At 36.2% G+C, this 14,305-nt stretch overlaps 1 protein-coding gene across 1 annotated transcript in view; it reads left to right on the top strand.

Moving 5' to 3' along the window:
• Window positions 1-4,532, top strand: part of LOC149923129 (neuronal acetylcholine receptor subunit alpha-10-like) — a 66,727-nt gene extending 62,195 nt beyond the window's left edge. Inside the window, exon 8 of the mRNA XM_090162959.1 lies at window positions 2,664-4,532. Within this exon, the coding sequence (XP_090019085.1) occupies window positions 2,664-3,020 (357 nt within the window). The 3' untranslated portion in view covers window positions 3,021-4,532. The remainder of the gene's footprint in view (window positions 1-2,663) is intronic.
• The last annotated feature ends 9,773 nt before the right edge of the window (window positions 4,533-14,305 follow it).

The raw sequence follows: 14,305 nt of genomic DNA, 5'->3' as shown, positions 1-14,305 counted from the left end.
TATATAACGATTTAATCAATATAATCACGATTTTATCAATTTAATCACGATTTAATTAATATAAAGATTTGATTAATATAATCACGATTTAATTAATATAACGATTTAATTAATATATTCACGATTTAATCAATATAATCACGATTTAATTAATATATTCACGATTTAATTAATATAATCGCGATTTAATTAATATAAGGATTTAAGTAATCACGATTTATCAATATAATCACGATTTAATCAATATAATCACGATTTAAGAAATTTACTCACGTTTTTATCAATTTAATCACGATTTAATTAATATAATCACGATTTTATCATAATAATCACGATTTAATTAATATAATCACGATTTAAATAATATAACGATTTAATCAATATAATCACGATTCAATCAATATAATCACGATTTTATCAATTTAATCACGATTTAATTAATATAACGATTCGATTAATATAATCACGATTTAATCAATTTAATCACGATTTAATTAATATAATCACGATTTAATCATAATAATCACGATTTAATTAATATAATCACGATTTAATTAATATATAACGATTTAATCAATATAATCACGATTTTATCAATTTAATCACGATTTAATTAATATAACGATTTGATTAATATAATCACGATTTAATCAATTTAATCACGACTTAATTAATATATTCACGATTTAATTAATATAATCGCGATTTAATTAATATAAGGATTTAAGTAATCACGATTTATCAATATAATCACGATTTAATCAATATAATAACGATTTAAGAAATTTACTCACGTTTTTATCAATTTAATTACGATTTAATTAATATAATCAAGATTTAATTAATATAATGATTTAATCAATATAATCATGATTTAAGAAATTTACTCACGATTTTATCAATTTAATCACGATTTAATCAATTTAATCACGATTTAATTAATATAATCACGATTTAATCATAATAATCACGATTTAATTAATATAATCACGATTTAATTAATATATAACGATTTAATCAATATAATCACGATTTTATCAATTTAATCACGATTTAATTAATATAACGATTTGATTAATATAATCACGATTTAATCAATTTAATCACGACTTAATTAATATATTCACGATTTAATTAATATAATCGCGATTTAATTAATATAAGGATTTAAGTAATCACGATTTATCAATATAATCACGATTTAATCAATATAATAACGATTTAAGAAATTTACTCACGTTTTTATCAATTTAATTACGATTTTATCAATATAATCACGATTTAATTAATATAATCAAGATTTAATTAATATAATGATTTAATCAATATAATCATGATTTAAGAAATTTACTCACGATTTTATCAATTTAATCACGATTTAATTAATATAATAACGATTCAATTAATATAATCACGATTTAATCAATATTATCACGATTTAACCAATTTAATCACGATTTAATTCATATAATCACGATTTAATCAATATAATCACGATTTAGTCAATATAATCACGATTTAAATAATATAATCACGATTTTATCAATATAATCACGATTTTATCAATTTAATCACGATTTTATCAATTTAATCATGATTTAATCAATTTAATCACGATTTAATTTAAATAATCACGATTTTATCAATATAATCACGATTTAATTAATATAATCACGATTTTATCAATATAATCACGATTTAATCAATATAATCACGATTTAATCAATATAATCACGATTTAATCAATTTAATAACGATTTAATCTTTTCAATCTCGATTTCTTATTTTAATGAATTAGTAGTCTAATTTTTAATATCAATGAACTTAATAAAATACCTCGTAAAATACTAAGACAAGTAGTGTTTTTCATACTGTTTAATAATAATTTTTCAGGTAAATATCGAGTAAATATGCAATTTTTATCACAGCTTAATGACAAATAATGTACCGAAAAAATAATATCGATGAACTTAATAAAATACCTCGTAAAATACTCTATAGAGTAAATATACAATCATTTTAATCACGATTTAATTATTTTAATCATGATTTAATTATTTTAATCACAATTTAATTATTTTAATCACGATTTAATTATTTTAACCATGATTTAATTATTTTAATCACGATTTAATTATTTTAATAGTTTATGGGGCGGAGTAATTATCATGCCCGGAACAGTCGAATAGTTCGTTTTTGGGTTGAAAGTACACCTTTAAACCGAGAATAGGTGAAAAGAAACCACCTATTGCAAAGAAATAAAGACAGTGTTCAGGAAGAAGTTAACTACATTGAGATTCAGGGGCGTGCCAGCTTTTTAACCTTATAAGCACAACCTCGTTACGTTCGAACAAATGCCGAGATATAAAAAACCGTAAACAAAGGTGTCGCATGTTTAGCCAATCTGTCAGGTTTACTAAAATTGCGACGCCTCAAGAGTCCGTCAGTGGCAAATAAGTAGAATGAGTGAATTACAACTCCGCGGCAAGTCTGCCCTGAGAAAAAGTAGTCGAAAAAGCAAGTCGCCCCCGCTGCCTCCGTGGTTGGCACGCGCCTGTTGAGATTGAAATAAAATCTTTCTTTATGAAAATTTGTAATAAGCGGTTCTACGTACGGTATATATTTCTGTCTAATCTCAATTGACGTTCTTGTTTCTGGCGCAGGTGAAGACGATATCGAAGAGTCAGGAGTACCCCACGTACCGAGAAGAGAAAGTGGAGATGGACCACATCGAGCAGTATCACTTTTCTCCCCGCCTGCGTCACCGGAAGGAGATCAGCAGCACCAGCGACATCTCGACGGACGAGTTCGAGCGCCAGTTCTTGCGCGTCCTCAACAAGGTGTACGAGACCATCGAGAAGAACGAGATGCGCATCGCCGACCAGGACCGCCGCGAGCTGGCCCGTTCCGAGTGGCACCAAGTGTCTCTGGTCTGCGACAGGTTCCTGCTGGCTGTCTTCCTCCTGTCCACCGCCATCTCTTCCTTCCTCATCTTACTGTCATCTCCACACGGACCGTAGCCACGCGCCCCCGAACACAACCACCACCACAGTGGCGACACTTCGTTCTTCTCTTCTATTTCTATGACGCCAATACACCATTGTTTTTTTCCACCATCCCCACATTTTCATACAACCATATAACGCCGAATTCTTACGATAATGAAACAAACTCGATCATCTCTCAAGATGTTTATCCATCTTGTCTCCCCCATCCCGGTCAAACAATTGAGGCAATGAAGAGCGCGAGCCGCCAATGGGATGGGGATTTCGTAACAAGTACCTGTTATTAGTTAGGATACGGGTTTAGGTATTTTAAAAGATGGCGCGTTTGTGCCCGTGACTCTCATCCTGTTCGAACTATAAGGAAAAACGTCACCAGGACACGTAGAGAAAATAACTTTTAAGAATCATTCATATAACATTCCCCACGCTCGTACTCCACCGACAATTTAAAACCTACATTGCCTACTTTTACGATCCGAAACCGCCCGACTCGAGGCGGAAAGACTGACTCGATTCCATACTCGCGGTTGAGATATTATTAAACGATACCTTCGTGGAAAAAGAACGTTATTTTCCAACGAGTATATCGCTTAATCTTATTTCTTCCAACGACGTAGGCGTGATGGAATCGCGAATGGTCGGGGCGGCTCGGGTCGCGTTGGCGGTAGGCGTCGTGAACAGCGCGATAAGAGTCTCTGAAATTGGTACAATCACATTTTAAGGCGTCATTTCCAGACGTCTCTCGTTTATAACCAAATAAAAACAAATGTTATATATATATTGATAAACGTTTTACAATATATATCTATGTCCGTATAGGAGTTAAATATAATCATGGTCGGTATTAGCGCTGAACAAAATCCAAAACTAATTTAACCGTAGCGTAAAATTAACCTTGATAGGCTTTTTAATTTTTTCTTAAATCATAAATGCATCTACAATAGAGAAAATTATAAAAATTTTCCCACATAATACATGTATTAGTAATAACGGATAATCCTTTTATAACGTTATAGACACGAAGAGATTCTCAGGCTGTGGCCTTATTACAAAATAAAACAAATCCTGACTTGTTGCTCACTGAACTAGAACAGTCATGAGTCTTCATTTTTACTTTATCGCGTTCATCTCGAAAAACCAGAACTGAAAGTTGTGCCAAAGTGCGGAATGTGTCGACGATGGATTAAAACGGCCAGGTTAACGCTTAAAAAAGACGTAGATATAATTAAATTGATCAAACTGCCCCTTGTTATGACGACCTCGCTTGCTAATATATATAATGTCAAAGTTCTCACGACATCAAAAAAAATATTGGTTTTCTTTTCTCCCAACATTTTGCTTTTATTATAAAATTTAAAATATTGTAAATTACAAAAATATTATATCTTTTTTGGGGATGTTTCGTGTAAAATAATTTGAAGTGTGAGGGGGAACACTCATTTTTTAAACCACTTGTGTCAATTTGCAACAAAAAAATCTTATAAAGAAATATGTAAAATGGGAAGGGAACTATATATATAAATTTAAGGCTAAACAAATATGAACAAATGCGGATTCTGTTGGATTTTCCATGTTTTATATAGAATTAAAAAGAAACGTTTAGTATTGTTTATTGGTTGATCTTCTCTTTGACCTAGGATCGTGCATTTTGTTGTGTACATTTTTGATTGGTTTGACGCTTTAGAGCCTGCTACCGTCGGAAGAGAAAAATTCGGAAATTGTCTTCCCCCTTTTCGTAAAACGTTCATCGTAAAGCTTCGTCCAATGAAATTTGTACACAAAACTGCGTTAGCGTATTTAAGGCTAGCTGCGTTCTCCTTGTGTTTGTTGGTCCAAGGTGGGACGGACAATGATCCGATTCCGGAAAGAATTTTCAGATGGACACGGAAAATCTTCAATATTTTTCCGTAAAATAGTTACACGTTTTATTTCTACGTCAGTAGCTGTATTCATAAGTACCGTAACAACAAGTGAATCAGATTTGTAGCCCGGTGTACCGCAAACAAAGTGCACACCACAGGAGGTCTTCATCATATTGCCCTACGCCAGCGTCCACAGCCCGGACAGCTGACAGAACAGCCAAGGCAGCAAGAGAACCCTACCACTGACCGTCTCCGCTTCGACGCAAGCGACTCAACCCAGCAGTAGGTGCAGCAATGGGTGGACCAATTCCCACTTCGCACACAGCAGTGGTATTAAGAATGGATGCTGTAGCAACTCCAGCCGACACCCTACCTACTTAGGTAGAGAGCCATACCCATCAGAAAGAGCTCCTAAAGGGGAATGACGGGCACACAGCGGTCCACGTAACCCGGCACAGCTGGCACCGGAGATCCCGGTGTGCCCCCAAAAGGCCGGGAAACGGGACCACTGTGCCTCATACGGAGACCCACCGACCCACAGCCGGCTACCCAATCCGCCGAGGCGCCCAGTTTGCACGGACCCTCTCCGTTAGCCTGAGCCGAAACTCAGTTTCCAGCTCCTACCTGACCGAAGTTGGAGGTGGAGATAGGACCATTTGATCCAGGGGCGTAGGAACCGTTAGGGGCAGGGGGGCAATGCCCCTACCTAGAATTTTGCTGGGAGGGACAACTAATGTCATTGCCCCCTCCAACCTTTTGGTCAGTTGAAATCTTCAAAAGGCTCAAATTATCATTTTGAAAGAATATGAAGCTTGTAGAACCTCAACTGTGTTCAAATTTCAGTCTTTTCCCATCAATTTACACAGTAGTAAAAAGTACACATGCATTCGAAGAAGGTACACTAAATTAAAAACTCAAAACCATTCTCCAGACAACTTTTCGTTTCTCTTTGCCCCCTCCAACTTCTAGAACGTTCCTACGCCCCCGATTTGATCAGAGCTAACATATCCTAGTGCACCACCGACCATATGGGTTACAAGAGCCAGACCCCGACTCCCCGGTAAAGCCATCAGTTGTTGCACACTCTAACCCATTAAGGGTCTACCGTTAAAACCTTAAGTATCACTATCATCAATTAGTACTTTTATAATAATAATTAGCTATGCTAATACCCAACGCAACACCTTTTAAATCAGGTCGACGGGTTACAATGCGTTGTAGATAATATAAAAACAGAAAGAAAATTATTTTTCATACTTCGATTATTTATTTGTTTTACGTTATGGAAACACCATAAAAACTTGTTAAGGTTAACGGTAATAGTTAGTGTAGGGAGATGTTGGCTCGCGTGGCATGAAGGGGTTGCCACCACCCTGCTACGCATTGTAACCCGGCCACCTGAACTAATGTCTTTAAAAGTCGCTAGATGACTTAAAGGCCTAAGGTGGTGCCTTAAGTATTAGCCTAGCTGCTTATTATTATTATTATTATTACCTATTGTCAACCATCTCAAAATCTGTCAGCTTTCAAATTACCCTTTTGATCCGCCATATTCGGGGAGTTGACGTATCCGCGAATAAGGCGACACTTCCGATCGACTGAAGGAGGGAAGGAATCTGTTTACGGGAATTGGAACCTAAGACCAAACGGATTTGCCGTAAATTATTAGATTTAGATCGAGATGGTCATTTTATCAATGTTCCATCTGGGAGTTTCTCGGTGGGAGGCCATTATCTAATTGCGTCGGCCCGTCACTGGTCATTCATTAAACGCAAAAGGACACGGCGCATCTCGCGATCTGGCAAACGCAAAATGCACTCGAACGGCTTTTCAATCTTGGACATCACCGCAACCGGCCTAATTAGCCCCAGCTCACCCCAACCGCCAATTGCAGTCCTCCAGAGTGACAATAGAATTTCACCGATCGAATATAGGTAATTGAATAATAATCCCGGTATCTAATATAAATGATCTCCCATCGCACTCCTAATTCGATGGTATCTTTCACGTTTGGCTGATAACGATAGCCCGATTTCACCGGAAATTTACGACGCCTATGGCGTACAAATTAAATCCGATAGATGGAGCTCCGCCGGGAATCGACTCCGCTCCATTTATCGTACGGCAAATGGCGCAATCAAAATTTGCCGTTTCGATGCCGAAAAAAATACCGTTTAAAACATCTGCCGCTAAAACGATTTCTTTATATAACGCGTCGTCGTGGAAACGAGTAGTTTCTTCCATTTGTAGAAGCTTGTTGGCGCGTGGCTAGCCGGACACCTACCACGACGTTGTTGACTTAGCCAGTGGCGTAGCGTAGGATGGGCAAAGGGGGCCATGGCCCCGGGCGGCTTAGATGTATGGGGCGGCCAGCGGCCTGGAAAATTGAAACGAACGCGGCCGGCCGAGATCGTGGATCGGAAAAGTGAGAAACAAATATTTAAGGTCTACAATGTGCACGTTGAGATTAAAAAAATATTGGTATCTTGGAAATCGAACAAGAGGTACAAATTAATATTGACCATCGCATTCAAGAGTTCGCGTTGCCAAAAACACGCGGAATAAATTTTTAATTTTTAAACGACTTGAATCCTTTTGCAATCAACGGGGCAACAGAGTATCATAGAATTTTCGCCGATTTTTTGCTTAGTTGCGAAAATAGAGGGGGCGCAAAATGTAGGGTTTGCCCCGGGTTGAAGAAATACTCTGGACTTAGCCTTCGGAAACTTGACCAGAATTTTATAGATAGTGGAAATTCCCAAAGATATTTGGAAGGGTTTTATAAAGCTAAATTACGCTCAACGATTGTTCCGACGAAATATTTCCTCTTTCGGGGCACGTCCGAGTTAAGGCGCTTATATCGCTATTAGAAGAAAAGCTAAAATATTCGGTGTCAGACGCGAAACAGCGCTAATAGCCGCTACTTAGAAGCGCGGCCCTCTTTGAGTTATTCGGTCTGGAATGGTCGTGCTCCCTCGACTGCGTACAAATGTAAAGGCGGACCTACATCCAAGGCGGCGCGGTTTCCTTTGATAAATAAAGCCGGGGGGGGGGGGGTACTTAAGCCTTGAACATACCATAAACAAAAGGGTCTTCTTCGCCAAAATTGAATATAATTATGTTATCCGCCTCATAACGATTACGGTGAATATTATTCAATAAAACTCTCTCTACCATAGTATTAATAAAATGACTTAATTACTTTTCGGTAAATTAAAGATTGAATTACATCAGATTTATTTGTAGATTGATTCAAATTCCTAATTTATTATGACGATACGGTCTATTTAAATAACGGTTTTTTGGCGAACTACTCGATCTTTAAAACTTTCATCGCTTCAATTTCTAATTTAGATTATATTATGATAATATTTTTAGGGCGATCCCAGAAGGCGAAAAGGAATTCAGTTTTATCAGAATCCTATATTAAGAGAAGCCTCTAACTCGCCCAAAATCGTGAACCGTCTCGTTTTCGAACTAGAGGTATTCGGAGGGATACAGATTTGTTAAGGCGATATGTGGCCAGAAAATATAGTCCTCTCGATATATTCATACTGAGGGACTTCAGGTGTTCAAATCAGCAGTGAACAGGGCCGGATTAACCAATAGGCCGAATAGGCCTGGGCCTAGGGCACCAAGCCTACAAGGGGCACCAAGAGGGTTCGAAAAAAATAAAAGTACAAAACTTTAATCATTTGCTTTTCACAAAATATTTTCCGGAGTAATTTTAGTAAATGCGTCCACCCCTATGAACCAAAAACGTTTGATTGTCACATTATCTGACGGACTGCCGTCTAGCCCATGACGACATACTAAATCTGGCAGCAAAATGAATTTTCCTTCCATTTCTCAATTATAAATTGAGGAAGCGCCTAGCTTGCTATTGAAAGGGGGCACCAAAATTAACTTGGGCCTAGGGCCCCATAAAGTCTTAATCCGGCCCTGGCAGTGAAATCACTTGAAATCACGTAAATTTAGTAGCATTAGTAACTTTAATCAATTCAATATTGAAATCACTTGAAATATGAAATCAGATGTACAAAATTTCTAACATTGGAATGATTGGATAGCCCCTCGATTCGTACGCGAGCAGTAGCGGAGAAAACATTTCAAAAATGCGGACGATTCTTTACATTTTAGCTCGTAGAATTCCCATCGGATTTTGCTGGGGATTTTAAATTTTTAGAGACTCGCCTCGTTTTGATTGAACTTGGTAATTTCTACATTATAAAGGTAATAAATGTGAAAACTATTATTTTCTATCATAAATACGCATACTAATTAACAATAATCGTGATTCTGAAGGCGATATCTCCATATAATTTCCTCAATACGCTTTGAAAAACCTTAAGCCTTGCCCGCCTCTCTTGTTTAAAGTTTTGAACCAAGGATTTTCTATACCTACGTTTCAGGTTTGCCAGCCGACGTTTTGGAGAGCAAACTACTTTTTTGCTACAAAGACTAAATATAGCGCTGACTAGATTTGCTAGTCCTAGGCCGCGTTCATTTCTTCTTTTCTCCGTGTCGAAAACAAGACGTTTCAAACGTTTTACGTTGGCGCGGTGCCTCCGTAATCTTAGAGGCCGGTGCTCGCTCTGTTACTTCTCAAAATGTGTTTTTGAAATTTTACCGCTAAAACACGAATATAGCCAGTCAAAATCTTGGCATTTTTAAAGCCGTAGGCATAGAAAGTATTATTCGAGATCTTGTAGGAATGGAATTCAATAATGTATGAAATTTATTAAAATATACACCTTTTAGTTGTTTTCATAAATTTTTAATATCTTTGGCAAATCAATAATTCCGAAATACCTTTTTAAAATACCTTAATCACTTAAAACTAAGCTCAGTTTTATCAGTTTAAATATCAGATCTTTATCATAATTTAAATATCGATTCTTTATCACAATTTAAATATCGATTCTTTATCACAATTTAAATATCGATTCTTTATCACAATTTAAATATCGATTCTTTATCACAATTTAAATATCGATTCTTTATCACAATTTAAATATCGATTCTTTATCACAATTTAAATATCGATTCTTTATCACAATTTAAATATCGATTCTTTATCACAATTTAAATATCGATTCTTTATCACAATTTAAATATTAATTGCCATAAGGAAGATAATACCAATGCTTACAATATCTTTAAATATGTTAATTTTATTTCTTAGTGTATTATTTTTAAACTTTTAAACTTTTAAACCTTTTGTGATAATGGCTTTTTGATATCACAAATCAAATATTAATTGCCTTAAGGAAGATAATACCCATATTTACAATATCTTAAAATTTATTATTTTAATTGAACGGAGCGAACGAGCGAAGCGAGTGACTTTAGCCAAAGATAATCTAGACTACGTATATTTAAAACAAACAATTTATATATATATGACAATTATATCGATGATAATTAAAATTGTAATACTAACCATTCGGCTTTTTAGATTTGGGTTGTTTCTTTTGACAATAAGCGTGATCCCTTTTTAGCCCGAGGCCCGAACGAGATACCGAAGCAGACGAACCCGCTGAAACTTTTCAGACTAAACTTCCACCCCCACCTCTCCCACTAGGGAATCGCATGAGACAACGCATTTCACGTACGTTTCTACCCCCTGGTAGAGCTCTCACTGTGGTGACTTCAATGGGAAAGTTGGCTGTGTGTGTGTGTGTGTGTGTGTGTGTGGGTATGTGTGTGTGTGGGTATGTGTGTGTGTGGGTATGTGTGTGTGTCGCACTTGGGGGAGAAGAGAAAGGGACTCTGAACGAGACGGAGAAGAGAGAGGGAAATTCGCGGTAATGTCCGGAAGAGAGGGAGACCTTCGCCGCGAGAGAGGGGGGCAAGAAAAGAGAGGGGGGACAAGGCACTGCCGTACAGGATATAATTTAAGCGAAAAATAAAGAGTGGACTTATTATAAGTTATAAAAAAGATTGGACTAATAAAATATTATTTAGGAGAGGGAGACCTTCGCCGCGAGAGAGGGGGGACAGGAAAAGAGACTTTAGACGGAATAATATTCGAACCAGGTTTTAACATTGCCCGGCTTTTAAAAGTAAACAATAAGAGCGGCTTATCCGCCAAAAAAATTAACTAGAAAGACTTAAATTACTAATGTTGTAATTGTACTATTTGTACTAATAAACTGTTTGTAGCTTAATCAAATTCGTTTAGTTTTCTTTTGGTATTAATGTTCAATTAACATAAATACGACATTACTAAAGTTATACAACTCTTCGACAACTCCGTAATTCACGATTATCGTAGTGCCCACGCTCCGCTCAAGTCTTTGTCGAGAATGCCGGCTCCGGGTTTTGAGACGTCCTAGTTAAACTTTTAAAACTTTTCGTGATAATGGCTTTTTGTTAATTTTTTTAACAAATTCTCTTCGGTCAGTCGCGTCTTTAGCATGGTTATTTAAGAGAGGCCTCAAAAATTTTTCAAGTAAGACCTTGGGAAGGTTTTTATCTCCACAATGGCATTTTAAAGGTACGGTAAAGTAAGGGAGAATGACTCCCATATACGTTTGAAGTTCTTTCTTCCTAGGAAATAAATTAAGCGAGCACTCTACAAATTCTGTTGCAATGACTAGTAGGGAAATTAATAAGCGTGATGGATATTTTAGTCCACCACGATCCTGTTCACTAATTAGAAAATTGATAGGGTTGTTTGATGACGGATGGATCAATTTTTGTAGGCAATCCCAACACTCTGAGTTTTCTTCGGCGATCTTTAGAATATAGCCACCAATCATGGTTATAGAAAGATTTTTGATTTATACGGCAGCATTATCTAAAATAATATAAAACTTAAGAATATTGGAGACACCGCTTATTTACTACAATCTCAGATCAGTTACAATATAGCTTACCATGTAAAGTCAGTTTTTCGATTCTTTGTAACATGAACATTAGTGAAGCAGGTATTTTCACTTTCGATGTATTTTCATCGGGCAAATTTGGACAAAAATCTGTTTTGTCATTTAACACTAGTTATATAAAAGAGAAAAAAAGGATAGATAATGTAAAATGGAGGTTTTATTATTATTAGAAATTTCTTATTACCTTCCGGTTTTGACTTCGATCCTTCACTACAGTTGGATGAGGTAGATGCTTTTAATATCCCAATTTTAAGCGTATGCTCTATACTTAAAACACAGGATCGAACATCCATTTGGTCGTTAAAACCGCCAGAATGTCTCAAGTGGCTGAATGTTTGTTCTATTGCATCACTGGAAAGTTTTCGGGTGAAAACATAGTGGAAGCCACTGTTCAGCAAATATTTTACTAGGGAGAATGTGGACTTTGTTGTCAGGTTCAACGCTTCAAAGGTTTCATCTGTAAAACGATCTTTTTTTCTAGTGGCGTTTACTTGGATCATTTCAATAAAGGGTAGAAATTCCTCAATCAACCAATCCAGCCTTTGGTCATCAACATTAAAAAAAAGAAGTTTGTTTTCATTTCTCAGGTGAACTCCATACGTCTTGTTATGCACATCATGGATCTGAAACCACGTTCTTATCATCTCCATAAAAAATATTGTGGCTTCCAAATCTTCTTCTTGTTCTCCATCACACAAGTGAAGTCTTAAAATTGTTGTCAAGGCAGCAGTTACTGGTTCGGAAAATAATTGAATGGCTCTAAGGACATTCATTTTCTGAAAGCTCGTTGGGAACAGGTGCTTACGAGTCAAAAACCTTACTGGTTTGGCCAGGCAGCCTTTTTGAATGTCTTACAACTTTTTTATGAACGCTGATTGTATTAGAAGACCAATGAAACTGAAATCTCTGGCTAGGAACTGAGACCTTATGTTCTTTATCAAATGACTCTGGTCAAAGGCAATGAAAAGCTTGCGGCTTGGGTCCAATGGATGATTTAATTCATGCTTCAGTTCCCCATCACCAAATTTCTTGAAGGCGGCAGTGTTTGTTTTTGCATTGTCAGCCAATAGACGCACTACGGTAAATCCACATTCCTCAACTGTTTTGATCACGTCAAGAAACATGTGGTGTAGTTGCTCCGCTGTGAGATTAGCAGTAAAAACATAAGCCACTGGTAGTCTAAAATTGGTTGACAAGCCCTGGTAGACGAAGCAGAGCAAGTGAGTGGCTAAAGTGTCACCTACACCTTCCATTTCCGATAATAAGGTTTCACCAAAGTAGCAATCCAAATTTTTGTCGTAAAGCAATCGAGATTTAATGGCCGTTTCATCAGCCATCAACGAGCCCAATCTTTCGTTCGGTTCCTTTAATTTGCTATGCTCTGCCTTTAATCTTTCCTTGACTAGCGATGTTATTCCCTGTTCTCCACTAGCGTGTCCAATAAATCTTTTAACCGTCGACCTGTGTGGCAAATGTAAAATATTCATATCACGAATGAAGTTGTAGGCAGCAGGTGATTTTTTGTATAGTAAACAGCAAACTTTTAATGTAGAATTTTCATAGGGCAAAGTCTTTTTCCCATAAGCAATGACTTGTTTTAATAAAAAAATTGCTTGTAAATCATCACTTAAACTGGAATCTTTTATGTTTTTTATCTGCACAATTTCTACTTGTTTCCTTAATTTGTAATTATTCCTTCCCATTTTTCGTACGTTTGTTTTGATTTGTCGCTTCCCTGTGACAAGAGATGCTTGTGTTGAACAACTTTTATGGGTTACAATTACAGGTAACTCTTTATTATTAGGGTTGATAGGACTCCCATTACTTCCATGAACAGATATCACAAAATGATAGGAACTACATTTTTTTTGAAGTATTAATATTGAAGGCGAGATTGAAGTATTTTGCTCTCCATTATATTGCATTGGTATACCAATAGGAACAGTTGGTACTGTATTAGGAACATTATTTTGGGTTATCACAGTATCTTCGGTAAGTTAAAATAAAATATTTTTCTTTGGCAAAGAGCAATTTCTTTTTGGTGAAGATAATTCTATTTCAATCTCATCTGTGGTGTGATCAGTTGTAGAATCAAATAGTACTCTACGAAGTCTTTCTCTTGCACTTTTCAGGCAGCTTCGTTTATTTGACATTGTGTTGTTTAAAGGAGAAAGAGGCAACCTCTTTGGGAGCTGGCTCTGTACATTTTCCATGCGTATAAGTGGTACTGCATGGCCTAGCAATGTTTTCTTTTTTGTGGACGTACTAAAATCAGAATTTTTGAAATGGCTGCTACACACAAAGGCTTCACCTTTGAGACTGAGTAGCTGTTCATACTTTGAGGGATCATTGGGAAATATTTCTTTTAACCAAAGGCTCTTTTTGTTTTCATCATTGGGAAATTTGTGGAAGCTCAACTTTTCTGCAACTGTCACACATGCTAAATTATTGCTTTTCCTTGGATGATTACAATTATTACATTCAGGTACAATGCAGATAACCATCTTCGATTTTGTTGCTGGAGTCTTTTTCCTATTTAAAATAAAAA

The sequence above is a fragment of the Leiobunum rupestre genome, chromosome 11 (assembly GCF_980474605.1).
Source record: "Leiobunum rupestre chromosome 11, qqLeiRupe1.1.hap1, whole genome shotgun sequence".
NCBI classification, from domain to species: domain Eukaryota; kingdom Metazoa; phylum Arthropoda; class Arachnida; order Opiliones; family Sclerosomatidae; genus Leiobunum; species Leiobunum rupestre.
The sequence above is the reverse complement of the archived record's forward strand: the minus strand, read 5'-3'. Positions and strand labels throughout refer to the sequence as shown.